This window comes from Symphodus melops (genome assembly GCF_947650265.1).
Source record: "Symphodus melops genome assembly, chromosome: 10".
NCBI classification, from domain to species: Eukaryota; Metazoa; Chordata; class Actinopteri; order Labriformes; family Labridae; genus Symphodus; species Symphodus melops.
The window spans coordinates 9,641,430-9,668,192 of record NC_136700.1 but is presented as its reverse complement, the minus strand read 5'-3'; the positions used below and the strand labels follow the sequence as shown (position 1 = coordinate 9,668,192).

At 40.9% G+C, this 26,763-nt stretch overlaps 4 protein-coding genes across 8 annotated transcripts in view; 1 reads left to right on the top strand and 3 right to left on the bottom strand.

The window, feature by feature from the left end:
* schip1 (schwannomin interacting protein 1) overlaps window positions 1–7,218 on the bottom strand; it is a 188,043-nt gene extending 180,825 nt beyond the window's left edge. The window contains exons 1-4 of the mRNA XM_079354265.1: window positions 7,113–7,218; window positions 6,779–6,866; window positions 835–902; window positions 502–588 (exon numbers count right to left, since the gene is read on the bottom strand). Coding sequence (XP_079210391.1) covers window positions 502–588; window positions 835–902; window positions 6,779–6,866; window positions 7,113–7,135 — 266 coding nt within the window. The 5' untranslated portion in view covers window positions 7,136–7,218. The remainder of the gene's footprint in view (window positions 1–501; window positions 589–834; window positions 903–6,778; window positions 6,867–7,112) is intronic.
* Window positions 7,219–8,098: 880 nt separating this feature from the next.
* Window positions 8,099–19,388, bottom strand: mfsd1 (major facilitator superfamily domain containing 1). 3 transcript variants are annotated; one of them, XM_079354273.1, is made up of 17 exons: window positions 19,083–19,388; window positions 18,844–18,896; window positions 18,446–18,558; window positions 18,264–18,306; window positions 17,736–17,803; window positions 17,449–17,557; window positions 17,257–17,359; window positions 16,652–16,750; window positions 16,243–16,354; window positions 14,666–14,722; window positions 13,828–13,984; window positions 13,622–13,719; window positions 13,181–13,293; window positions 13,062–13,109; window positions 12,778–12,844; window positions 9,476–9,578; window positions 8,099–8,742 (listed from the first exon to the last, which is right to left on the bottom strand). In XM_079354273.1, exons 1-17 carry the CDS (start codon window positions 19,249–19,251, stop codon window positions 8,683–8,685), a joined length of 1,572 nt encoding a protein of 523 aa, XP_079210399.1. In that variant the 5' UTR covers window positions 19,252–19,388; the 3' UTR covers window positions 8,099–8,682. The 3 variants fall into 3 exon arrangements, with proteins under 3 accessions (XP_079210399.1, XP_079210401.1, XP_079210400.1); XM_079354275.1 differs by lacking the exons at window positions 8,099–8,742; window positions 9,476–9,578 and adding an exon at window positions 9,739–11,500 and having other exon boundaries at window positions 19,083–19,387; XM_079354274.1 differs by lacking the exons at window positions 8,099–8,742; window positions 9,476–9,578 and adding an exon at window positions 9,739–11,497 and having other exon boundaries at window positions 19,083–19,387.
* Window positions 19,389–19,820: 432 nt separating this feature from the next.
* aadac (arylacetamide deacetylase) overlaps window positions 19,821–26,763 on the top strand; it is a 67,834-nt gene continuing 60,891 nt past the window's right edge. Inside the window, exon 1 of one of the 2 annotated variants that reach the window (XM_079354282.1) lies at window positions 19,821–19,997. The gene's annotated coding sequence lies outside the window, so the exon portion shown is untranslated. Of the gene's footprint in view, window positions 20,083–26,763 lie in introns of both variants that reach the window. The other variant, XM_079354283.1, reaches the window with a different exon arrangement.
* LOC306830684 (P2Y purinoceptor 13-like) lies at window positions 22,068–25,550 on the bottom strand. Of its 2 annotated transcripts, XM_079354291.1 has the most exons (4): window positions 25,272–25,550; window positions 24,450–24,651; window positions 23,976–24,365; window positions 22,068–23,406 (listed from the first exon to the last, which is right to left on the bottom strand). In XM_079354291.1, the coding sequence occupies exons 2-4, from the start codon at window positions 24,630–24,632 to the stop codon at window positions 22,960–22,962; spliced, it is 1,020 nt and encodes a 339-aa protein (XP_079210417.1). In that variant the 5' UTR covers window positions 24,633–24,651; window positions 25,272–25,550; the 3' UTR covers window positions 22,068–22,959. The 2 variants fall into 2 exon arrangements, with proteins under 2 accessions (XP_079210417.1, XP_079210418.1); XM_079354292.1 differs by lacking the exon at window positions 25,272–25,550 and having other exon boundaries at window positions 24,450–25,154.

Here is a 26,763-nt window from a genome sequence, read left to right as displayed (position 1 = left end):
GCACGAGTCTGATGGAAAGTGCATTGGAAAATGACCCTGTTTCTCAGCTGATTTATTCAACATTTTCCAAATAATTTATGATCTCAAGCACCAATTTCAAGTCTTATTCAGTCTAAAGCATGCGGTACCATTTACAGCAAAAAACTGGCAAAAATGCAGGGTATGCTTTTACCGTGCCTGCTGGTAATGGATGCCAAAAAAACCCAGTATAGATGCTAAATAATACCTATTCACACCGTCATCCTAATAAGGCTCCAAAAGCAACCTGATAAGATGCTGTGAGACAAAATGCAGAGGACAGGGGACTACAGATGAAAACTAGTGTTCTGGCTAGTTCTGACATTTTTAACTATGTCTCTTCATGTGTCTTATTAATAATCACTGTCCGCCTCAAATAAACTCAATTGAATACAGGTCTAAATGTTTCCGAAGGGGAAGTCATGATGGTTTTGTCCACTTGTTGTGTCCAAGAGTCTTTGAGCAACCAGAGGCGATACATACACAATAGCCTTTTTCTCCCGGTGCTGTTGTTGCTCATGACGATAAGGACTGTTGTCATCCTCTTCCTCACTTTTATGGGGACGGTTTCTATGACGATAAAAAGAATGAGACAGATAAACAGAAGTATGTTGGCAGCTGCACTTGTACTCTAAAAGAAGGAAAAAAAGAATGAGCATTTCATGGCAAGAATAAAGTTGAACAATAACAATGCCTTGTTAAAACAGAGTTATAGATGTATGGACTATATATATGAAGTATTATATATTATCCCTACTGCTAATTAACTGTTTTTAAAAAATATATATTGTTCATGTTACTGTTGGGACAACTTACCTCTCCACCTTAACAACTGCTTGCCCCCCGCTGTGGTGGCAGTAGCGATGGCACCTCTTCACTTCATCCTATACACACAAAAAGTACCAATATGTGAACATGTTTTTTTTAATTCTCTCTTCCATGAATTAGGCAATTCATGTGCTGCAATAACCTATAAATCAGAAGCTTTCTCTGTATGCGTAACTGCTCTTCCACCCACACATATTGTGGGTTTGGCATAGCTCGTTACTGACAAAAAAAAAGAAAAGAAAACAGCTTTTTTTATGGTTGCCTGCAATCCTTTTAGTAACCTTGAGAGAGAGAGATTCTCCAGGTCTGTTAACAAAGGCATGTACTGCGTAATCATAACAAACTTAGTTCAGGAGAAAGAAAAACAAGACCGTGTGTGTATGCAGCTGTGCAACAGCATGTGTGTGCAGTGGAGGTGCCAACCAGCCAGGCAGTGGATGCGAGCCGAGGGAGGGGGGGAGAAGGGGGGGGGGGAGAAGGGGGTGAGGCCAAAGTCAGGCCATTTTGGGTCCACTGCCATCAAGCTCAACGGGACCAGACAGATGGATGTGCTCCCGAAGCAGCTCATCTCCCTTTTGGATGGTATGGCCAACGCTGTGAGTGTTTGTTTGGGTTCTTGAGCTTGTGTGCAAGGATGTTCTCAGCTCTCCGCTAAGTACGGTAGCCGGATCGAATGATGTATAGTATGTGTAAGGAGAAAGGTGACCCTCGTAGTTATGAACCCTCTGGGGCATTCACCCGACTCAGCAGTTCCTCTCAGCTCAAAAGAGCAATGTGACAGTGTGGGACAGAGTCTAAGGTAACACGTTACTGTCACATGAATTATCATGAATTTATGCTCAACATCAGGCGTAGAAAAAGCACACATGCGTCCATGTAAAGTGGCACAAAAAATGAGGAATGTGCAAGAATTAACAGATTATAAAGCAAGAGCAAGATGTTTATTATTGCCCTTAAGGACTTTGATACCTCAGTCATCATGATTACTAAATCACAGTTTATGTCCTCGTCTTCTTCAGAGGTAAGTTAAGGGGACAGTGCAAAGAACTCTCTAGTCAGCATATTACACATGTATACTGTTGTATTGTAAGTGTTTTATTACATTAAAGATAAGTGTGATTTTTTCATGACTTGGTTATGTTATCATGTTTTCCAATAACATCATTTATATGAATTGACGATAAAGCCCAACAGATTTCATCGAGGTTTTTAGTCTGTGAATACTTTTGCTACAACATATAATTCAACTTTTCTGCGTTTGCGCGTCTCAGATCACGTAGTGTACATTTGGTTTTGGTTTTCTGCATTCCTTCGACAGCTCTGGATGTTCCTGCTTCTCCTCCCAGCGCAGCCAGTGAGGATTAAGTGTTCAGGATGCCAGGCAAAGGGCCAATAAGGGTTTACAATGAAACTGTATCAACAAGTGTTATGCTGCATTTACTGCAGAATGCGTCCAAATCTTCAAGCTAAAAATAAAAGCCATGCCATGTGAAAACGGTGGTGTTCAACTTGTGAGTGAAAGTGAATAGATAACAATGTTAAGAAAAAGTTTATTATGCAGGAATTCTCACCTTAAGAAAGTTAAAATGAAAGGAATGACTCATTTGAAGCTTTAATTCTTTTAATTGAGATTAAAATGACTGACTGTCAACTTACACTACTTATTAAACATCAGAAGCACTAAAACTGTGATTATAAATGATCAGAGTTATTGTGCGATGTGAAGTGTTAATAGAGTTTTCGAAGACTGCAGAACGCAGGATTATATATATATATATATATATATATATATATATATATATATATATATATATATATATATATATATATATATAGTTACTTTTTTTGCAGCAGCTGCCACTGTTTTACCAGCTATCTTTTGTGCTTATAACTAATCATATATATTACGTCTCTGGAGCGGATACAATGCACTAAAGTTATATGAGAGGGATAGAAATATAGAGGGAGCAACACCACTACTGCTAATGACAAAGAGAAATCCATTACTTGTATGTGGTTCATGGCAATTTATGAAGTTAATAGCTGAATATGATTGCATTAAATAGGAATATGTAAGCGTGTCAGCAGCTTAATCACATTATATCAAAATCAGGGCAATCAATAGACTGAACGGCTGGGAAAGGTAGAGGTAGATTTTAATACGTGTTATGTCATTGAAAAATGAGAGAAGGAAGGGAAAAGGGAAGGATGGCATGTAGCAGAAAGTCTGCTGCCCTTTAATTTACGAGTTATTAATATCATAATTTTTCAGAGTCCTAGTTCTTTCAAAGAGATTGATGGAAGAAGGAGCTGAATGTCCACACTGAAACACGCACGCACACGCCGAAAAAGACTAACGCTTGCTCTCTTGAGTGTGTGAGGGATCAGCTATTTTTGCCCTTCAGACTTTTGTTTTCTTTCAGCGACAGACAAACACTCCGACGCACACTTGAGCGCACTGAGAGGACAAACACACCTGAATGCACACAGTCACATTTAAACACACACACACACACACACACACAAACACACACACACACACACACACACACACACACACAAACACAAACACAAACACAAACACAAACACAAACACAAACACACACACACACACACACACACACACAAACACACACAAACACATCTATCTGATCTCAGAGGATTTGCAGCTTTGAAAAATCTGCATCACACTATCCGCTGTTTAGCCGCACCTCGACTGGTAGATCAGCCCAGGGAAATGTCCAATCAGGAGAGGAGAGCTCCACCGGTGGAGATGCTCGTTAATCGCAACATCGGAAATCATTTAACATGCGCTTTGCGTGCGAGGAGTAATATGGAAGTCAACATTTACTCTTTCGCCATGGTAAAAAAAAAAAAGAAAAAGAGAGAGAGGAAAGGCCTGCAGAGATATTGGGTTATTACTGATGAGCTCATGAAATTGCATGATTTGAAAGGCTATTTTCTTTTACTGTTATGGCTATCTAGACAAATCAAACACTTTCCACTGCAGGAAGATGATGTATTTCTGTCGTTTTTGCTCCAATCGTTCAATAATGTTTGAGTAGAGAGGAGGGTCAAAACAAGCCGGGGAAAGAAAACGAAAACAAAGCAGATCAGGTCGCAATTGACAAATAATGAAAATGATGAACGTGTGTGTGACCGTGTATGAAACTGCTGAGAGGAAGCGTTTCTGAACTGATCAGATGACAGCTTAAACAGGCTATAGATGAGGATGTACATACTGTTGGAAGGTTATCTTTTTTTATTAGGTTTACTGTCATCTCCTTTAAGAAGCTGTTACAGTTTATGTTTTGCATTTCAACCATTGATCCAGTATCGAAATGGTTGTGGATACAATTTCTGCAGATTTTTGCAAGCTGATAAATCAACACTCGTGCACATGAAAAATACAGTCCGGAAAATCACAGTGCAGTGACATGAGGGACAGTGAGAGATTAGAAAGATGCTATCTGTGATGTACAGTGATCTATAGAGAGAGGAAGAACAAGAAGAAGACATCCCAAGAAGTGTGGGGCTTGGTGGTCTGTGACGAGTAGCACTCCATCACGGAGCAAAATGAAACACTTGAGAGGGTTTCCCCTGCTACTATTAACCAACAGGGAGCTGCTCTGTGTTAACATATGGTGAGGGAGGGATCCAGAGCATGTTCACACACAGATGCAGTCTCTCCCTCACACACGTACATGCCTATCATAGCTTAAGGGGGCTCCTTCAAAGACTGACTCATTCGTTACGACCAAACCAGGCTTCCAAGACACGATAATGGGACGGAAATGACAAGAAAATTGGCAGGAGTGTGCATCCATGCATCCATCTCATGTTTGTTTTGGAGGAGTTATGGTGCCTTTTAAAGAAAGGGCATTTCATTTTTCTTTCCAGTGGCATTAAGCCGAAGCACGCACACACACAGTGGATATATAATTCTCTGTCTTATGACCGTGGCCGACCAAAAGACACCTATCTGTTAGTGTGCAGGCTCATCTCACTCGTGCACGGGTTATCACGACTCAATCACAGGGCGTTTGAGTGAGCTGGAGCAAACAGCACTCAGCAAGGCTCTGTCCCACTGGGGCAGAGACGATAATGCACTTCTGAAATATGACACCCTTCCCTGGCACCACACTCCCTCTATGTACATCCATATATATATGTACATCCATATATGTATGTATATATATACTGTAGTATTGCTTAATATGTAAATTATGTAATCTGAAACCTGTTTTTTTATATATATATTTATTTTTTCATTTTTAATTTTTTTATTTTTTACAGCAGGCCTTAATTGTGTCTGACTCCCACTGTTTGTATCAGTGAGCTGACAAATCATCTGATTTACACCTGTCTGTGTTGGAATTCTGTCCATTAAAAATCCTGGAACATTTTCCCTGCATGTCCACTGCAATAAGGCCTCATGTACAATATTTATGAATGAAGATTCAAACGGTAACTGCTGTGTCAGCAATGTTACCTGCACTGTGTATTTCACGCGTAACCCCATTAAATACGACCCCACTGGCATGCTGTTTAAATAAGCTCTGTGTAAAATGGTTAACAACTCGGACCCCATGGCTGTAAAATTTAGCCGTCCCATTGATTATGGGGTAATAGCTGGATAGATTAATGTGTTTCTGGGGGGGGGGGGGGGGGGGGGCACCCACACAGCAGGCAGAGAAGCCTCCATATATTCAATAACCTGCATTTCAGCCCACAGTCATATTTCACACGCCAATTACTGGTTCGTCCTTCACTAAGCTTCTTCTAATTGTCCGCTGAAAAGACAAGAGTTAAGCTGGATCCAAATGAGACCTGTCATTCTTTTAAATCAAATTCAACCCCACATTGGTGTGGGGTGAACAAATTCAAGTGAATCTGGAGGCAAAGTTGGACCTTTTAAGGAAACATGTAAGGAACAGGAGTACATTTGAGTGTGTAAGAGTGTTTGTATGTGTGTTGGATAGGGGGGTGTTGTACAGTCATAATATACTGCAGAGCAAGTCAAAAGCTGTGATGGAACAGTACTTTCAAGGCTCACACGCTCAATATCCCCAGCCGCCAATAATGCGCAACACTACATCACTGGCATTAAATATTCAGAAGCTCAATGAAACCAGGTGAACTTGTGCACCTAAGCTCAGTGATGCACATGCAGAAATCATCATATAGCACTGTAAAAGATGATTCCAACAATTTGGATTAAAATAATCTGGAAAACCGATCACTTCTGCCTTCCTAAAACTAACGGTTTGGGCTTTTTAAAGCAGGTTCTGCCTACACATGAGCTATGTTCTGTAGCTGTGAAGTTTAGCTTGATATGCTCTCACTGCTGCCCTGCTGATAATGAAGGCGTTCAGAGCAGGAGGTATGCTATGTAGTATTAATGAGACCTTTTCAGCTGCTGCCATGACAGAAATCTGTAAGTGGCCTAAAGCTGACATGAAAAAGCAATTTTCCAACACGTATTGCATTCAGCCAAGTGTGCCGTGAGAATGAGCAAATGAGGGGAGATAAAATCAAAGTAGTCAGTAGGCTGGACATGGAAGGGGAGGGATTTAGTTTTAGTTTCAAATAGCAACACAGAAGAGTCCACTGTCCATGGTGCTGATGCTTTTCTGTCTCTTCAGCTGTTAAACCACTGGGGAATACGTTCTTATGCTTTGGCATACTGACATATCGTTCTGATAAAATCTTCTACATGTAAGGTCTATTGGCTTGTTTTTTCCCCTTAACAGCATTTGCATTTGAGTAGTAATAGCCTCAACTTAGTAAAAAAGATCAGAAAGAGTATTACAACATGCTTAAATTGTTGCACCTGTAAGCATTGTTTCTCTAGATGGGAAAATGGATACATATAGAGAGATTTACTTCACTGTCATGACACATGATCTAATGGTTCATCTCCATTTCTTACCTGGTTATTAATGCACAAAGCAAGGTGTTTTCTCTCCCGAGCCAGAGCCCCGCTGCGCAGCCTCGCCTCGTCCCCCTGGTAAATGCCTCTGGAAGGACATCGCTCAAGTTAGGACACAAAAACTCTCCACATTTCAAATCCTTCAGAAACGTGAACCGTCTGTACTGCTCTGTAGAGCTGCAGAGTAGATAACGTCATGCAAGATTTTTTTCTTTTTTTTTTTTTATCACTCCACAGCTGTGCATGTCGAAGCAGAATTTGCTGGAGCTTCCCATTTTTTTTCCCAATGACATAAACTTGTAGCAACAAATGTGGGATTGTGATAAACACTAACCTGTACATGCCGTTCCTCAGCATGACGAGATCACTCTCCGCGCTTAAAACAGACACGGGGATGAAGTGAGAAGTGAGTCGGGAGCAGCCGGAGAGAGGAGACCACACTTGGAAAATTCTCGCAGCCAATGGGACGCTGAGCGTGCGCGCGCTTTTATAGCGCGTGCGTTGACGGTGTCATTTAACTTGGCAATCGGCTGTAATCACAGCATTAATTATTCTGCACGCCTTCTCCCTGGGGAAGGGCGATCTCACTGGACGGGAAGTTATCCAATTAGAACATGCGTTTGAAAAGCTTAACGGTTTGTGTGCCTTTTATTCACACATTCTTCATTTAGCTTTATTATTTTGGGTTTTCGGCTCTCAATCGCACAAGGATACATATCTTAGTGTAGCACAACGAAGCATACAGGAATAGACTGTTATTCGTTTGAGTTAGATGACACAGTCTTCAATTATAACAGAGCTAATATTTAGAATAGACTTTTTTAAATGTCACCAGTGACCACATACTTTATGACAAAAAGTTTGTGCTTTATTTCTAAAGTTTTCTAAGTTATTTGTTCTTATCGTTTGGCGCTGTAAAATGTTTGACTGTTTTGTAAGTATTGATAGGCTTGCCTTCCTCGATATTATAAACTTCTGATCGATGATTACTTTTCTAACAGTGACACTACGCAGTCTCATATTCTCTTTGTGCAGCGTTTAAGGGCAACACGTTTGTGTGCACCCTTCGGGTTTTGTACCCAGCATCAACACCAAGGGAATGCTTTTGGATTTCACATACAAGCATTGAAATGTTTTTTTGTTTTTTGTTACATGATCATGATCGTCTCTAAGGTAAAAGGATAGTAGTCTGTAATTTGCCCAGTCTGAGCACCCGGGTGGCCATGGAGGAGGTAGAGCGCATACAGAGCAGACAATCCTGTTTGAGTGTTTAACTTAGTTTGAGTTACAAGCGCACAGTCAAAAACAGTCAAAAAGCTGTTCATTTAATTCATTTTATTGTTCAAATATAACGTATGTAAAAAAAATCAACAGGTTACAGAAATCCCTAACTTGTGAAGCACGTTTTTTAATCTAAAAGATGGATGCAAGCTGTTGCCATATTTAAAAAAAAGTTAAGGACCGACATAATAGAAGGCACTAACTTGATAACATACATTGGGCCTGCTGTATTTTTTAGAAAGCTGTGGCCAGAGGTGCCAATCACTGGAGGGAAGTGGCGCCCTCTGTCGTTTGCAGAAGGTTCTGTCATTAAATCACCATCAGTCCAAATTCGTGAAATACAAAATCGTGGGGCTTCAATAATAAGGCACAAGTTTGAGTGTGTGCACGTGGGTGTGTGTGTGTGCGTGTGATAAAAAAAAAAAAAACAAGTCAGAAAACTATATTACAAATCTAAACACTCAAAACAGCAAGCACTCAAATAAAGTGTATAGATACAACAGTGTGAAGTGCAAAGATGGTTTAAAAGAGGACACTTTTTGAAAATCCTTTTCATTTTGTGCATGTATGTCTGGAATCACAGAGCTACAGTGTTGGAGGTGCATAGAGTTGAATGACGGGCATCACTTCAGAACACTCCTGTAGGCCAGTGATGACAGATGAGTGGAGCAGTGGTCTGGTAGCTGCACATGGAAAATAAATGACAAAAAGATAGCTTAAGTGGAAAAATTGTACGTCTTTGATTTACATGATCCAAGCAGTAACATTAAACATCTACAATTTTCACATTCCATTTTTCTGTCACGCTCAGTGTATACAGCTCAATGGAGTGAAACTCTAGAGATACAGAGGCTTATTTCACCTGAAAACAACATGGAAATAGTGTTGCTCGACACACTAAGAAAGGTACACCAGATGGAGATGGCTAACTAAATGCATTTAGGAATTAGCTGACTGTTAGCTGCTGTGTTAGTTTTCACCAAAGGTTTACAGAGGTTACATTTTGATAAATAGTGGAGTTGAGTGAGTCACATCAGCAAATGAACTCATTTCAGGCTAACATGAACATTTGCATTACCATTAGCCTGGGAAAAAAACAACAAAAAAACACCTTTCTTACATTGTTTACAAAGCTACAGTTGTGTCAGTTATTAGAGTAGTTTAATGCTAATGTTTTCTGTTGTCACAGTAGCTAAAGTTAAATCAAATATGTAGGTTTAATTCAAGTATTTTATTGCTTCTCAAGTTGCTTAATAGTTTCTGAAATTCGATTTGCTGACTTGAAACACTATTTGCGCTTCCTACCTTGAGCGTGAATAAAACAAAAGGGTCTGCTGTATTAATAACAGTAGGTAGCCTAAATGTATAGAGATTGTGAATGTGCTGTGTGTCAATTAAGAAGCTGTGTGTCCATACCTGTGCGCCCAGCCTGGAGAGGTACCTGTTACGTAAGCCAAAAGCAGACATGGGTGCTATTCTAGCATCAGGCTCAGTCAGTTTAGTGGCCCGTCTTGTAATCCTGCAGAAATAATAAATGTTTCCATTTTTAATCACCTCTACTAAACAAACAATGTTAATGCTACCCCCAGCATGAGTCAATCACAGCCTTTTGCTGAGGGAAGAGAACATTACCTAAAAGAAATCTAATGCAGAAGAAAAACAATAACAGAAAGCTTCAATGCTTCACAACAATGTGTTTAATGAAATGCCATTGTTCCTCGAACAAACTTGTATCAAATTATTTGGTTTTAGAAAAAAAGACTTTCAACTTTCTTTTTGTCTGATCTCACTCTGATGGTACAACAGATAAGCAATTACTCAGTTCTATCATTTCTCACATACTTTTAAGTTAAACACAGAGATCAATAGTTAACAAAGACTGCATTGCTGTACATGAACCAAAGTGCAAAGGAGTGGCCATGTGGGAAGAGCAGCATGTGTATGATGCTGAGGTCACTTCTTAACTAAACCCTACTGACCGTCTTATATGAGTTGGGCACCTTCCATAAACGGCAACTAACACCAGATTTAAAAGCAGTGTATTAAGTCTGTTCGTAAGTGTGTTCTTTGGCACCTGTAACCATACCAACCAGTAATAAGACCATACTGCAGCATCCCAGGGTGCTCTCACATTGATGGAGCAGCACAAGAAATTGAAGCATAGAAGGCAACAAAAAAAAAAACCAAGACATTCAGCTGATGATTAGTTAGCCGTTGTATTTTGTAGAGTAATAAGCCCAACTAAGTGAGGTAGTGAATGTAGGTCATCCACAGTGCAACCCTGATGACATCACAGGTAATCTAATCTAATTCCCACTTAATGGAATGCTAAAAGTTTTACATAGTGCATGAATATTTTGTCTCATCCTTCGGATGAAGTCAGTTAAAGTTTGGGACATTGCTTACAACAAGTTATTTACCTGAGCTTGATAAACAAGTGAAACAAAGTCTTCATCTTTTATATGGAAGTGAATCTTAAAAAGGTCAAGTGAATAAAACAATTTGTAAGAAAGTTCAAATTGTGAATATAATGACAGGGGTAAATGCTTTTCAAAGTGTACTGCTCTGTTTTCTTCTCATTATAGTAATGTGCCATTTGATGACGCAACAGAAAATTAAATCTTATGACCCTCTGAGCCTGAACCCAGTGAAGAGCAGATAAAGGAATTAAGATATTAAAGAATCAAGCAATAACAATTAAAGAATAAAAACTATGCCCTTTTGGAGATTATCCACCATGAAAGGTCAATGAGGCGTATGATTAAACTAAAACTGAACTTAGTCTGCCAAGGGAGAGTCCAGTTAGGAAGATTTTGATAGCCAATTATTTCTAAGTGCTGACGAATGATTTGTACAGAAGGGAGCTGCTGAGTTGTCTACAACAAGGCAAGTAACAGAGTCCTGCTGAGAGCTACTTGTAAAAAGGAACAAATAAAAAACATTGTAAAACATCCAGTTATTTCTATATACATATAAAACAAGTGAATTAACATGTTGCATTAACGTAATACAATTAAGCACTTTTTTTTTTCAAGGATATGTAGGCACCTTTGCACAGGATAAAACGGTCATCCTCTGCTGACCTTATAAAAAGTTTTAAAATGCAAGCATCTTAACACACATCCACACTCACATGCACGCTCACACAACTTTGGAGAAGAGAAAGTCAGTATAAGATGTCAGAGAGTGCAAACTGAGCGTCGTATGTCGGAGTCCTGATAGGACCAAGGTGAGCTATTAATTCATTGTCGGTTATGTTGAGCCAGACAGTCAGTTCAGGTGGGAAGAGCCACAGGTGACAGAACTGGGCGGAGTCAGTAGCACAGTCCCGCCCCCTCCCCCCAGTGGCAGTTGATTGACAGCTGTGGGGTGGAAAGTGCAGCCTGCTGGCTCTGATGCCCAGGAGTACGTGTGTTCCCTCATCCTCATCATCATCATCATCTGGAAAATATCAGTGACAGCAGAGACCAGAGAGATCAGTCTATGTTCTCATAAAGGCTCAGAATATCAGAGGGCATGGTATACAAATAGTCTATGACACAGATTAGATAAAAGAAACAGAAGAAACCATTCTTTTAGCCAAGGACGAGAACAGGAAGTACTGAGGGATACCAGGCAACAGAAAATGTGGTGTGCTTTTTTTAAAACACAGAATAAACCAACCGCAGGTGGTGTGTAATTGACACAGAGGAGTCAGAATGCAGGACTTCGAAGACTAATACTGAAATAAACGTACCCATCTGGTCTGCATTTAAAAAAAGACCCACTTCCTCAAATCAGGGCTTGAAGTTGAAAAGTGAAGTTTCGGGACAGTGAGACAGCACAGTTGGTTAATCACAAAATAAAGTTGAATTCTGTAGCCTCTGGAAACTGGGTTTGAAATAATGTCAAATATACTTTTTATATCTTACTGTTTATATAAGTTAGAAGGCTATTCTGGAATCCAATTTCCACACATGCCAGAGTTATATCTCATAGGAAGAAAGCAGAGCAGCCATAAAATTTCAATGAAATCACCATTTTGTTAAAACAGCGTCAAGCAAATCATAACGCTGGATTCTTTATTCTCTTTGGTGAACTGGTCTTTGGAAATTCTAAATACTCAGATGTATGAGCACTGGCAGTGGTCATTAAACACGCTGTCTCTGCAGGACTGTGAGCAGTTTTGATGCAATAACCCCTCAGAGTGTCATCAGTCGACACGCAGAGGATAATGGGACTCATTCCCTCTGTGCACTCCTGAACCTTGTCAGCTATTAAGCACCAGCGGTTGGGAGTTTGGACAGTGAAACGGAGCATATTTGTCTTCCTCTGCATCCGAGTCATGTGGGCTGCAGTGCAGGCTACGAGATCAAAAAGTAAATCCATAAAAAAAAAAAAAAAAAAATCCCTGCATAGTCCCCTAATGAGGAAAACCTCAACATTAACTATAACTACTACATTCAAATAATGATCAACCTTTTCGATTCTCTGGGGTTTTTTCCCCACTTCACTGGAGGAAAAATAAAGTGGAAGAAAAGTCAGTAGATTTTGATTAAATGACCAGTTCAGCCAAGGACACATCCAGAGTGAATTACGACAGGAGCTCTTACAAGTGTTTCTATCCAGAACTGCGTTTGCCGCTTGATTACATGAGTGGCTTTTTAATTACGTTTCTGAGATGCTCGTCTTATTGTTGGATTGAGTGGCTGGAAGGGTGAAGGGTCAAAGCTACTCACTCTGCTTCTGAAGAGGTCTCCTTCAGAAGTTTGGCTCGGTCTGCAGCGGACCGGTTCAGATCTCCTCCTGGAGGCAAGAGAGGGAGACGGAGAGATGAAGAAGTGGCAGAGTGTGGTGGAGGGAGAGAGAGAGGGAGAGGGAGAGAGAGAGGGGGAGAGAGAGAGGGGGAGAGAGAGAGAGAGAGAGAGAGAGAGAGAGAGAGAGAGGCTGGGGATGAAGAGTTGTCACAGGAGAGAACAAAAAAGGAGGAAGACATGAGTGAGGGGACTGAAGCAGTGCTTACCTTTGAGAGAATCCACCAAGTACAGCAACACAACCGCCATCAGCGCAACTGCAAGGGGGAAATTCATTCATAATTTCCATTTAAAATCGAGCCATCAAACACAGATGCATCCAACTTACTGCAGATACAGGTGCAGAAAAACACTTCCAAAACAAGATATCCTCTTGTGTCGAGAATGGTTCCTGCTGCCATGGCAATGAGAGCGAGTCCCAGGTTCTGGATGGACTGCATGCTGCAGTAAGAGACGGAGAGATGCTGTTACTTACTGTGAGCACAGATGTGATTCAGGCTCCAGGCCAAGTCCTGAAGACAACGACCGAGCACAACATCACGGCCTTGTGTGCCATTGCTTTCGTTATAAACGGCACATGTTTGTGTCGAAAAGTTCCTTTTTATCATCTACATTTTTTTATTTATAAGAAACCTGTCAAAGCCCTTTCGTCCAATCCGATTGCTCGGTCTGAACCAACAGTTGTATTATGAAAGATAACGACAACAAAAATGGATGCGTGTGTGTTTTAAATCAGCACAGTCATACCACTGCTGTTACATATACATACAAGCCATAGGCCGTTCCCAGCTGATGCTCAGGTACCACAAAAGCCACCATGGGCCACAGTGCACAGGCCAGCAAGGAGTATGAGATACCCAGGAGAGACTGTATATTTATAAATAAAAAAATAAATAAAAAAAGAGTGAGAACACAGTTACGCTTAAATACAGAGTTATTGAGTATATAGTAAAAAAAGCTTTCCAGGGACATTACCATGGCGATCCATGGGTTCCAGAAAGTGAAGGCCAGCATCATATGAGCGGTGAGGGTGGCGACCACGGCAATTATTACCCAAACCACATTCCTCCCTGTCTTGTCCACCATAAAGCCCAGAACGGGAGACGCAGGCGCTGAGATGATGTACACGATACTGAGAAAGATGCAGAAGAGAAAAGAAAAGGAGCGAATGTCATATAGGTATGTAACGGAAATATATGCATTAAAAAGGTCCCATTATGATGTTCGATTTCAGCTGAGAAGCTTCCGGCAGGTTTTGATTGAGTGATGCAGCCTCCTAATTTCATGATGTTCTGAAATGTGGTTTCATCTACTTTCTGTTTCTAACATGCATCCAAAAAAAATTAAGATGTCCAGAAACCATCTTTTCCTGCCTGACTGATATCATCTGTTTATACAAAGTGCCAATCCATCATGGTAAATGGACTTGAGCTTCAATCTGGTCTTCTGACTACTCAAAGTGCTTTTGACACATCCACATTCACACTCTGATGGTAGAAGCTGCTAGTGATCTGATCGAACCCCCAACCTAAGAACTGAGCCACAGCTGCCCCTTCAATCATGTCATCTGTCTTGTTCCTTTATATATACACATATATATATATACATATACACATATATATATACATATACACATATATATACATATACATATATATATAAAAAGATAAATAAATGAATCAAACATTTTCAGTTTAAATTCTCTTTCCAAACAGGAAAAAAAACAACCAAAAAGCACTTTGTTGAAATATGCATCAAAATAAAGCTAAAAAAGGTAAAGCACAGCACAGCACATCACATCAGTCTGAGTTACCTGTTGACAGCTCTGGCCTCTGCTGGGGAAAAACCAAATTTTTCAATGAAGAAAACCCTGTAAATAAAAAATAAATTAATAAAAAAAAAAGACAACGAGCTTACACCACAGAGTACAGGGAGAGGAGGAGAAATAAAGTGGAGTCTTTGAGCTGGGAGCTGTCAGTCCTTTAATACTTTATTGTCTGCTTCATTTGCATAAGAACCATGTGTTTGGTGAGCACTGGCCCTCCGTGGGAAGACATACGAGCTGCTGAGGAAATGCAGGTTGTGAGAGCTCCAATTGTTTCCTTTCACTGCAAACCGATCGCTCAAACCTCTTTCCGCTAGATTGTAATGTCGTGCGATCCTCAGGCTCAAGCTCGGAGCTCCGTCTGATACGAACCAACATATTGGCATCTTGTTTGAGAAGTGAACCGCCGTTTTCATGAGAACAGGTCGTGATCCTGAGATCACTTACGAGCATTAAAGAGGAGAGAGAGAAACAGAACGTGATCGAACTTATCAGGAAAATTTCCATTTTTTAGTTGGGATTAAACGTTTCATCTTTATTACTGCTAAGCTGGGAGACATTCAAATCCGAAAAACTCATTTCCCCTACCTGGACTCTAAACGGTTGACTGAATCCTGTTTTATTGTGTCCTATCATGTCATCCTCCATCATTAAGAATAATGATGCAGAGGTTGAAATCAGCAGGGGAAAAAAATGGTCTTGGGCATTTTTGCCTTAATCAGAGAGGACAGCTGAAGAGAGGCAGGAAGTGTTGGGAGGAGAGGACGACATGCAGCAAAGGGCCAAGTGGGATTCAAACCCAGGGTAGATGCGACGAAGACTTCAGCCTCTGTACATGGGGCGCGTGACATAACCACCAGGCCATCAGAGCTCCCTTTCATACACTCTTGATTGAATTGTGTTCGAACAACAAGACCCTAACTTTCACGGCAATGAGCGTGCCTTTTTATTAACATATATTCTATGCGGGGCGCTGGTGGCAGTGCGCGCGCTCCCATGCATCGAGGCTACAGTCCCCGTGCGGGTGACCGCCGGTTCACGTGCGACCTGTGGCTCCTTTCCCGCACGTCGTTTCCCCACTGTCTTTCCCTGATTTCCACCTGTATCCACTGTCCTTCATCTCCTATAAAAGGAGAAAATGCCAAAAATAAATCTAAAAAATAAAAAAATTAAAAATAAATAAAATTCTATAAACTGACGTGCGTCTCATCATTTTTCTTGAGGGGAAACGTTACGTTGCACTGGACTTTATCAGACTGTTTGCAGAGACAATGTGGTACAACACATCACCACAATGATCTCAAAGCGAAATGCAATGCAGTCTGATAGAAAGAGGCCGCACAGGGTTGACAAACAAAAGGCATTTAGGCATCATAAAAAGGAGTTTATGAAGTGTCGAATGAGCATCTAATAAAATGTCAATGTAAACAACATAAAACAAGGAAAGGCAGTTTCATCTGAATTATTATTATGGATAAAGACGTCTTTGTGTTGAGCAGTGCTGCAGAAGATGTAAGAGAGTGTAAATGCTTGTGTTTGGGGGAGGGCACTGATGCAATACTCACTGTCCCAGCCCAATGAAGGGGAAAATAGCGACATAGTAGCCCACACATACGATGAAAATGAGCCACAGGGTGAAGGGGAAGTCTTTCACGTCTGTCAGTTTGATCACTTCACCTGAAGTGCAAGATGAACACGAAGACAGATTAGCTCATTTCCTTCAACAAATCACCAATCGAAAAAATTCATCTCAAAGCGTGTGCCAAATATGACTGCGTCTGTCTCAGGACGAAAGTCAGAGCAGAGAATGTGCGGGAGCCAATGAAGTGTCGAGGGAGAGAGGGAACTGACGCACACAAACAAAAAGCGGCCTTGCAGTTGGTCTTCCAGGCTGTAATCTTAGGAGGTATTGACGGATGAAGCCAAAGAGGAAACGAAAAAAAAAAAAGCAAAGATAAAGGATGGACTCATTACCCGTTTTCCCTTGCTCTTTGTTGAGGATCCTCTCTGCTCTTTTGTCCAGGAATGCCAGCACCAAGGCGCAGATCAGAGAGAACAGGCAGGTTACAGAGGCTGAGGAGAGGAAAGGAAATCAAACGAGGACGAACACAGGAGCAGGAAGTGTAAGATCAAACGGTTAAGATTGCTGCTGATGAATCAGAATGTATTGTTTTATGAGCGCATATCCAATGCTCAGATTAATGTTCAACCAACAGTAGCACGGGGGACACTGTGGCTGGTAAAAAAAAAAAAAAAGAAAAGAAAAATGGAGACGCACAACTGCTGAGTGTGCAAAAGCGGAAGCACTTCCAAGCACACCAAGAAGAAGTGATCGGAGACAATTTTAAGAAGTGACTCCTCTTCTTACTCATGTGACTTATTTGTAAAGCAGCTGCACTTTTACTTCTCCATAGCACTTGGTCCGTCTGTGCTGGCTGTGTAATATGAGACGGTAAGTTACAGAGACGAAGCTTCTAACTCAGGCAGAGAGGGTAATAAAGAACGGTGTAACCCGACTCTTATTGTTGAAAACGTCGTCTTGTAGGTAAAGCACATGATATTAAAAGTTGCACATTTACCTAGCATGAGTGACGCTCCGAGTGCGGTGTGTCCCGAAGAGCCAACAAGGCCTGCGAATTTGCTGTACACCCAGCCCATGATGTTCATGTTGACTGTGCTGCCCTTAAAACGAGCAGAGAGGAGAATAAAAAAAAAACCCTCTATCACTGATATGTATGGATTTCAATCCTTAGTGGTGAGAGACATCTTACCAGTCTGGCCATGCTCAGCTGGAGGCCGAACACCAGGTTGAGCTCCTTGCCTTTAAACCAGTTAACCGCGTACGTGTTCTGGGCCACGGCCAGGGACTCTCCTCCAATACTACAAAGGAAAAGTACGCAGCTGGTTTGTAGACACTGAACTGAGTCGAGGACTTTCTTATGTTACAGTAGAAGGGTTCATCATTCATAAGGGACACAACAGGCGACTGATTAGACCGATGATGCACATTTTGTTCTGAAACTTTTTCTCCAAACTAACAATGGCAACATTTTCTCACCCGAATACGAAACGCCCGACTTCCATGAGCCAGAAGCGATTCACCAGAGCTCCAGTAGCAAATATGACCTGTGCAGGAGTAAAACAGCTGAAAAAACACTTCTTTTTGGACACCTGTTGTTTCCTAAAAAGAGATGTTGACTTAATAATATAGTGTTTTCACACATCACACACACAAAAAAAATACTTTCAGCAAATGTTTGTGGTTAGCTGCATGTGTGAATGCAAGCGGCCAAATATGTCCCCATTGTTTTAGCTGAATTGTTCCCTGCCAGGCCCTTGGTAAAATGTTTGTATGAAGTTTGGGAGTGGGTGATGCGAATATAACATGACCAGTGAGTGACTGCTGTGATCACCGTGCACCTAGTGAAGCTGCGTCATGGACTTTTTTTTTTTTTTGCTTGCACATATGTCCTTAACCACTTGACATTTGCTTCTGTGAATACTTCCAATTAGACAAAGCATTTTTTTTTTGGTGTGAAAAGTCCAGTTAAATACCTTTCACATCTTAATTTCAGCCTTGACCTACCTGTCCAACACAGACAAAGAGCGAGAAGATGATGGTTCCAAGCCTACAAGATGAAAGAAGAAAAAAAAAATAATGACACTGAGCAAGACAATCAGGAACTCAAGACCGTCACTTTCTGTTGCGTTCAATTTATACACTCTACTTCAAAATTACTAAATGATACTTGTTGGTCTTAATAATACCTGATGCCAAAAACTCGGTCAATCATGAATCCCCCAAGAAAGCAGAGAACCACGTTGGGCCAGGAGTACCAGGCGTACAATTGCATGAACTTTGCAGTATTCAGGTTCAGATCCTGGTAAAGTCAGAAACAAATCAAATCAGTTTGTTGTTTTTAAAGGAAGCTTCATCCCTAAAATATGTCCACATGGTAAAGTGAAGAGTTTAAATATAATTCTCTTATGGGAGCACCTAAAAGAAGCTGAACTTGAATCTTCAGACTATTTCACTATGCATGCATGCATTTCTTAAAGCAGTAGCTCGTTTGTTTTCTATGTAAAAACTAACAATAATAAATGGCCAAGGATTACTTTGTTTACCATTCTGGTGAACATTCCTGAATTTACCAATGTTGAATTACCTGAATAACTTGAGTTTGAAGTGAAGCCGGGTTGTCATAACAGAAGTAGCTTCCTGGAAAATGGAAAATGAAAAGACAATATGAAAATGTTCAGCACTTTGTTACCCAGAAGGTGTAAAAAAACACAAACTCTGCGAGCTTTCCTTAAAGTGCGTTACTCGGTAAACATAGTCCTTCATCGCCCTACCACCCTCTCGAAATGCTTAAGGGAAATATATGTGTACTATTTTACTGCTTACCAAATCCCAGGAAACACATGAAAACAAGGACAACCACTCGGTGCAGGAGGTGGCTGGGGTCGCAAATAGCCGGCAGAGGTTTGACGGCTCTTCCAGCCGGCTGTCTGTCGGCGGGCGACACATCGTCCTCGTCTCCCAACAATCTCTGCTGCTCTTCAGAGTCCGCCATGTTCGTTTGTTTTGGGATACGCGGACTGAAGCTGAAGTTCACGGCGGCGAGGAAGACATAGAGCGATCACGTGACCCGGCAGGCAGGCATCATGTCACGTGGAGTTTAGCGGGAGTCAGCGCGCAGCTCTTTTAGGGCTTGATGAAGTGGAGAGCATCCGGTGTGCAGGCTGCGTGGCGCGCGCGTGGATACAATGTAACACGGGAGCGCGCGACATTCAGAGATAGTGATGAGGTGGGACAGCAGAATGAGTGAGGTAGTTTTAAGCACGTTTTGAAACTCACTTTAAATGTTTTGCTTTTTGTTGCCTTTTAATCATCATCATCATCATAGGCCCACTAGATTATAAATGTGCGTCTCTTTCGCTTCAATTTCGTTGTACTGATTTGATAAGAAGAATAAGAATAGCAGTAGCCTAATAACAAATAACAATTATTGATATTAGATAGATAGATAGATAGATAGATAGATAGATAGATAGATAGATAGATAGATACTTTATTGATTCCAAGGGAATCTTTTTTTAATAAAATAATAATGGCCTTGGTCTGTGAAGACTGCAGAGGGAGACACGTCAACAGCAGTAAAGTCATCATATTTCAAGTTATTGAGCTAATGTCAGCAGAGGGCGGTAATCATATTTAAAAAGGGGCAGGGAGATGATTGGATGACGGTGAGGGTGAGGCACTACACTATTGGACACCTGAGGAAGCAGCTGATTTCGCAACGACCTGACAACAGGAAGTGTAAGTGAGCATTCAACTTCAAGAAATGATGATGAATTCAAAATAGTCTTCCAGACTGAACCTACTCTTGAGCTTCAATAAACCTGTAAGTAAGTGAGTTAAAAGCATGCATTCTTGTTGATGTGTTGTGTCTCTGGTAGAAGTTGTTGCATTGCAGATAAAAAGAAAAAAGAAAGTGCACATAGTTTTGCAAAGCATGGGAATTTTTGTGAGAGGACTTTCAGGAAAACATTGCTGAGAAGGAATCTTGGCAGTCTTACAGCTGCACCCAGGCTTAAAAATAGCTGTATAGCTGCTTTTGTAATGTAGCTTTTGAAGCTTTTGTTGGAATGATCATCCTTCCATATGGTGGAGGAACTTGATGCTGCTGTATAATGGTTATCGTATACTTTTTAAATGTGTTTTAGCCGATTAATGCCTTAATATTATATGTCAATTTCACTGAGGATGAACTTGATGTTGTATGGTCTGTATTTAGTTTGTCTCTGTGTCTCCTGCCCTGGCTCTACAGATGTCAATTATAGTACATATACTCTGTTACAGCCAAGTGGCTGTACACTGTCCCTGTTAAAATAAAAAAATAGACACAACAAGCACGCATTTGAAATTTCATGCAGGACTGGAAGTAAATCAAGCAAATCATTTTTTATTCTAAGAGAGTTATTTATCTTCAGAGTCCGGTTTAATACACCTGCATGACGCATTGGCTGCTGTTACATATTTAAAAGATGTCTTCTGTACTGGACCAAGTTTGAAATAAACCACAAAAACAAAAGAGTTGTTTTAATTTGTAAGCAAAGGGCATGACTGTGATAAGTATTCTATAGATACATGATTATGTTTCGATGTGTGTAGTAAGGGATGGGGGGCTTGATAGCATATTTATTTAGCAATGCTCCACTCATTGCAATCAACAGTCTTTTGGGTTTTGTACATAATTTTCAAGATGTAACTGCGATTTTACCTGTTTTATGCCCACATAAATCAAACTGTTGTGGCTACAGGCTACATTTCTGCCTTAATTTTTTTATATATTTTTTTAGTTTTGCTTATGTGTTGGGTGAAGTTATTGATGCATATGTGTGTAAGGCACAGAAGAGTGAGATATTCACTTTTTGTTTGAATGTTCAAAAAATGACATTAAGTCTATAATAGGCTAAGCTCTAAGCTGCTTTATTGCCTTTCCCCCTGTGTCTAGATGTAAAACATTTTGAAACCTCTGATTTGCATCACTGACATGCTTGGCGGGTTTATTTCATGTTAGCTGTTCCATCCAGTCTCTTTAAACCTTTAACACACTTCTTTCATATAAAACTGTCAGTCCCCCTCCTCTGCCTGCCCCACATTTATCCGGCTCCTTTCTGTACCAAACTTGTCTCTGTGCATATACTGCTTGGCCACACTATCTCCAGGGTATATTTAATTTCCATGAATGTCATTTAGAATTTCATATAATTCACCACTGCAGGGTCATCTGTCAGAGGATTTAATCTGAGGGTGACGAACGGTCGTTCCCCCGGCTGCAGTAGCCGCTGTGACCGTTGTGAAGCTCATTAATTTCCTGCCCAAATATAAGCCTCTGTCGTAGCAGACAGAGGGTTAGGTGGAGGGAGATCATATTTCATTATTACATTAATCAGACCCACATGCAGACACAATTGTAAATCAGGTGGGAGGTGACATTAAGCTTGCACAACCAGTTTGTGAATATCTTGGACTGTGCCAATGTTGGGGGGGGAAAAAAGTCAATTTATTGCAGTTCTATATTTTTTTCGCTGTTTGTTAAATGCATAGTCTGTGTAAATGTACAGTCTATGGTTCAATGCAAAAATGTATGAGGCAATGATGCTAATGCAGTATTGTTAAAGGCTATTCCAAAATCATGCAAGATTGCCCGGCGGTGTAAGATTTAGTTTACATTTTGGTTTTATTGAAAACATAACATCCAGCATAGATTATGAGTCTATATTTCCTGCTTTCTCAATACGATCACAAGTTCCTCAGATAGCCATTAAGATAGACTGCATGAGCCACAAGCAAAGCATCCAGGGGTAGCTTCTATGTAAAAAAAAAAAATAATAAAAAAAATAAAAAATCTTTTCAAATGTCATGTCATCAGATGGCGTATTCACATGTACGTGAGGATGTTGGCGCCTAATCCTATCACCATCGATCTCTGAGAGTCTGCGCTAGAAGAGGTTTTGTTATAGGTGGTTTTTATCCGCCACTATATTTGGCTGCCTTTTCTTGCAGAGAAACTTGAGCAACCTTATCTTTTCTGTATGCACAAAAAGATTTTGCTCCTTTGCTTCCACACACTCTGCACACTCTGCACACACAGTTAATCCAGTGACGTTTGGTTGACCTCTGTTTCTATTACTATAAACATTCAATGAAGTCAAACATCATGCAGATTTAGTATCTAAAATATGAGTTTTATTATTATTATAACACTATAATTCTTTACACACAGTAGTCATAGCTTTAAACTGTCTATTGCAGTTATGTTTTCCTCCTACTTGTTTAATGTTTTTTTTTTTTTGTGTGTGTGTGTGTGTGTGCGCGTGATCATTGGAGACCGGTTGGCCTACATGTTCACCCTTGAGCCAATGTTCGGTGAAGGGGAAAGGGCAGTGTGAGGGAGATTAGAGAAGAGGAAGTAAAACACGATAGAAAGCATAATCGAGGAAATGTGTTGGATGACTTGGCAAACAAAAGTGCTTGGTTAGTACTCGATCAAAACAAAACTTGTCATCGTTGGCAGAACTATTTCTGAATAAGTTGTACTCTTTGCATTAAAATATTTACAACATTTGCCTTTAAAAAAAATATACTTTTTTTTTTTTTACAAGTAAAACAACACCTTCTTTCGGCCTCCCGTCGCCCTACACAGTTACAGTAATTAATCATGCCTCTTTGTCCACTGTCCCGTGTGTTACTGTTGCATCCCGTTACATGACAGTCAGTCACTCGGGCCTCTGTGTGTCATCTCCAGCTGAGTGGACGTCACTGTGGGAGACTCCATGGTACCTTTGTGGAGCGGCTTGTGACACAGTGCGGCTGTCAGTTTTTTCCTGAAAAGCTTACACAGGAAGACGTAGATGAGCGGGTCCAGGCACACGTTCGTCGCCGACAGCCACAAAGTGGTTTCCTTGGCGATGTAGAGTGCGTTCTGAGCGTGACAGTGACTGGCCGTGCTGCGCGTCTGAGTCAGAGTGTAGGGCACGCGTGCAAAGTGAAACGGGGCGAAGCAGATGAAAAACACCCCCACCACCACAAACACCTTTGCCTTGGTTCTGCGACTTGTTGCTTGAGATCTGCTCTTAGAGGCTTTGTAGGACTCGTAAACCTTCTTGCTTATGAATGTGTAGCAAAACACCATCAAGGCCAGGGTGCCCCAGAAAACAACCTGTAAAGTACAGACCAGGGCATTTAGCAAGAATGGAAACCTCTCACAGATTTTCTCACGACAGAGTTCAGTAAGTAGTTAGGAAATGCAAAGGTCAGGTGGCTGTATTAGCATTGCAATGGTTACGTAAAAGCGTAGTTCACTGCATGACTTCTTTAAAAGCATTTGTTACACTTTCTTTGTGACGCTTCAGAGCAACATAGATAGATAGATAGATAGATAGATAGATAGATAGATAGATAGATAGATAGATAGATGGATGTGCCACGATAGAAGACTGCAGTGTATGTGATTGTCAAGTTTTTTATAATTATTTTATAATTTAAGTCATACAAAGTTAAGACATCGAAATGCTGAAACTTGATGTTAAGTGATCGTTTACGGAGGTCGGTACAGATACGGTTTATTTACTTTACACTGACAATATGCTTCTTAAACCCTTTGGATTTGATTTTACTCTTTGCCAAACACTTTCATTACTTCAATTTAAATGCATTTGAGGCAAGCATTTTTTTCTGTGTCCGTTTAACTGTGGCTGTATTGTGTGGCTGCTACGCCTCCATATCTACCTGACAGAAGTAGTTGAATCCCTCGTGCCACAGCAGGCCAGCTCTGCTCTTCATAGAGGTGCACTTCAGTCGGCCGCCAGAAATCCGCGGTTGCTGGTCGCTTAGGATGACATTGGGCAGCGCCAGAGAAAGCATCACCACCCAGATAACTGCACTCAGCACTTGACCAACACGGACCCGCTGCAGAGCACACTTCCCGAACGGCTTGACTATCTTCAGGTAGCGGTCCAGACTGATGAGGCCCAGCAGGAGGATGCTGATATACATAGTGATGTAGAAGAGGACGGCAGAGTATCGGCAGTGGAAGGCACGTAGTTTCCAGGAGCCCACGCCTGCATCACTCAGGACTCTCAGCGGGATGGTCAGGGTCATCAGCAAATCAGCCACCACCTAAAAAAGGGAAGACTTATCCTTGTTGTTTTGCAAAAGCAAAAAAAAAACCATTTGTTTAAAGAAAAATGTTGTTTGTCTTACCACATTTTTTAGAAAGACAACAAATATCGAGGTGCTGGGGATGCTGAAGAAGATCCATGCAGCCAGGGAGTTCAGTATCAGGGCGACTACGAAGAGGACGCTGTACAGGCAGGGGAAGACCACAGCCGTCACACTGGTGTCTCGAACACACTTGATGGAAGTGTTTGACAGACTGGTGTTCATTTTCTGATCTTTGGTGGATCTAAAGAGGGATGAGAAAGGGACGACAGATTATTATAAATAATTTTAAGTAGCCTAAATACTTCATACATATAAATTATGTTGGGGAATTACAATCTCGTTTTTTCATCTATAATGATGCCATTTTTTCAGTGGGTGATTTGGTCTGTATCTGAAGATTAAAATACCTTTTATGTCAAATTTTAATAAATTGCAACCACTTTTTAACTTTTTTTTTTCTGAAGCCTGAAAACAATTATAAAGTGCAAATGGCTCTATTTCTCGAGCTAAAGATAAAGAGTCTGTTATCTGCAGTTGGACTTGTTATTAAGTAGACCAGTATGTTTACAGAGTTACACCTCTGAATGCATTAAATGAACAAACTCTTCCATCTATTTATCCTGAATTCTCCCCCCTGCATGTCTGACAGTATATCTGCCTGTTGTGCTGCCTTTACATTGAAACCCTAACTACTTTGAATAACACTGAGCCCTGACGCAGGTGCTATGGCAACCAAGGCTTACAACACTTGCAATCTTTGTCACTTTTGCTGAGAAAACTGAAATAAATTTACTTTTTGGAAAAAACTTTGATCCGCTCAGACTTGCATTTATTTGTAGATTTACAGTAATTGAATCTTACCTTCTTATTGTGTCCTTATCCTCTGTGACTGCAGGAGATGTGAGGACGAATGAATACAGCTCTGAACAAATACACTATTTCAAAAAGAGGAAGATGGAAATATCCAATTCTTCTTTCACCTTCTTATTAACAGGAAGCTAATGAAACAAGAAAAAAAGTTTAGAATCCCCCTGTGTTACTTAAGTTTAGTTTTTTTTGGGTTTTTTTTTTAAACTACAAATATACAGCCTACAACCCTATAAGGTTTCAGCCGGTCTGTGTTCCTCAGTATTTCTCCCTCTCTCTCTTTAAGTGCATGTGTGTGTTTGATGCTCTTACAATGGGTGGTCTCTGCAGCTACTGTGTGGCTGTCTTGTCACAATCCCAACGAGTTTGCCAGTCTTCCTCCGGGTGAAAGCCCCCTTTCCTTCCTCGCTTCCTGCTCCAATTGTCTGCCGAGAGCCTTGTTCTGCTCCGTGCCAGTCCCCCTTCCTCTGTTGCGTCAGGCTCCGTTGACAGGCGAGCACCAAAGCCAGAGACCCATTGCTTGATATCTATAGACCTCCTGCCCCCCACCCTCCCCCTGCAACTAACGTGTCCACTTCATCTGTCTTCCTCTCTCACCCTCAAATAGAGTTTCAGTATAGCAGATATCACTAGTACACTGTAGATGTGTTCTTGTTTGTGGTTTTGTTTCATTTGCAGCTACTCCACAGAAGTTTCCTGTCAACACTGTGAATCTGTCCGTAAATTCAGAACTATATTCAGCCGAAGTGAAAGAGCTGTCCCTGTCCTTTGCTCTTGGCTCAGTTTGGCGTTGTTACAGTTGGATTCCCTTTTGTGCTATCTTGTTAAAAATAGTGCATCCTGAGAACAACAGCATTATTTCCTCTGTGAGTTAGCTTGGGTCAAGACCAGGAAATATGACCGATTGGGGAAAGTAAGTATCTGAGAAAATGACGTGTCACAACAAAAACTCAAGTGATCCTTTTATCTCATTTTACAAGGACATGTTTCATTGTTTCTTTAGAACATGTTTGACATTTTACACTGCCCGCAAAGTTACGCCACATTTGCATCTCTACACAGCAACCAGCTCTTTCAATGTATATTAGCAAATTATAACCACATTTACCCATTTAGTTTCCTGTTGATGATCTCAGCAAAATATCTAGGTCCTGCTCAGTGGTTTAAGAGCATAAACACAACCCCAGAAGAAGGCTTACTTTACATGTTTGGTTTATTATACCTGCTACAGCTGTCTTTCTGTCCTGTGTGTCCCTTTTCCTCGTCTGTTGTGTTTCATCCTGCAGGGAAAAGGAATCATTTCTCAGCTTTAAGTTCACCTGTCTCGGGCTCTTCAGAGTCCTGTGCTGCTTTCAGAGAACAGAGGTTTGTTTGGCCTCTCTGGAAGGAATGTTTGCATTGTTGCTTTTATGTTGAATCAGTTCTCATGTGATCTTTGCTGTATGGTGTTGGTCTTCATGCGTGCTTAAAAAAGAAATCCCATCTG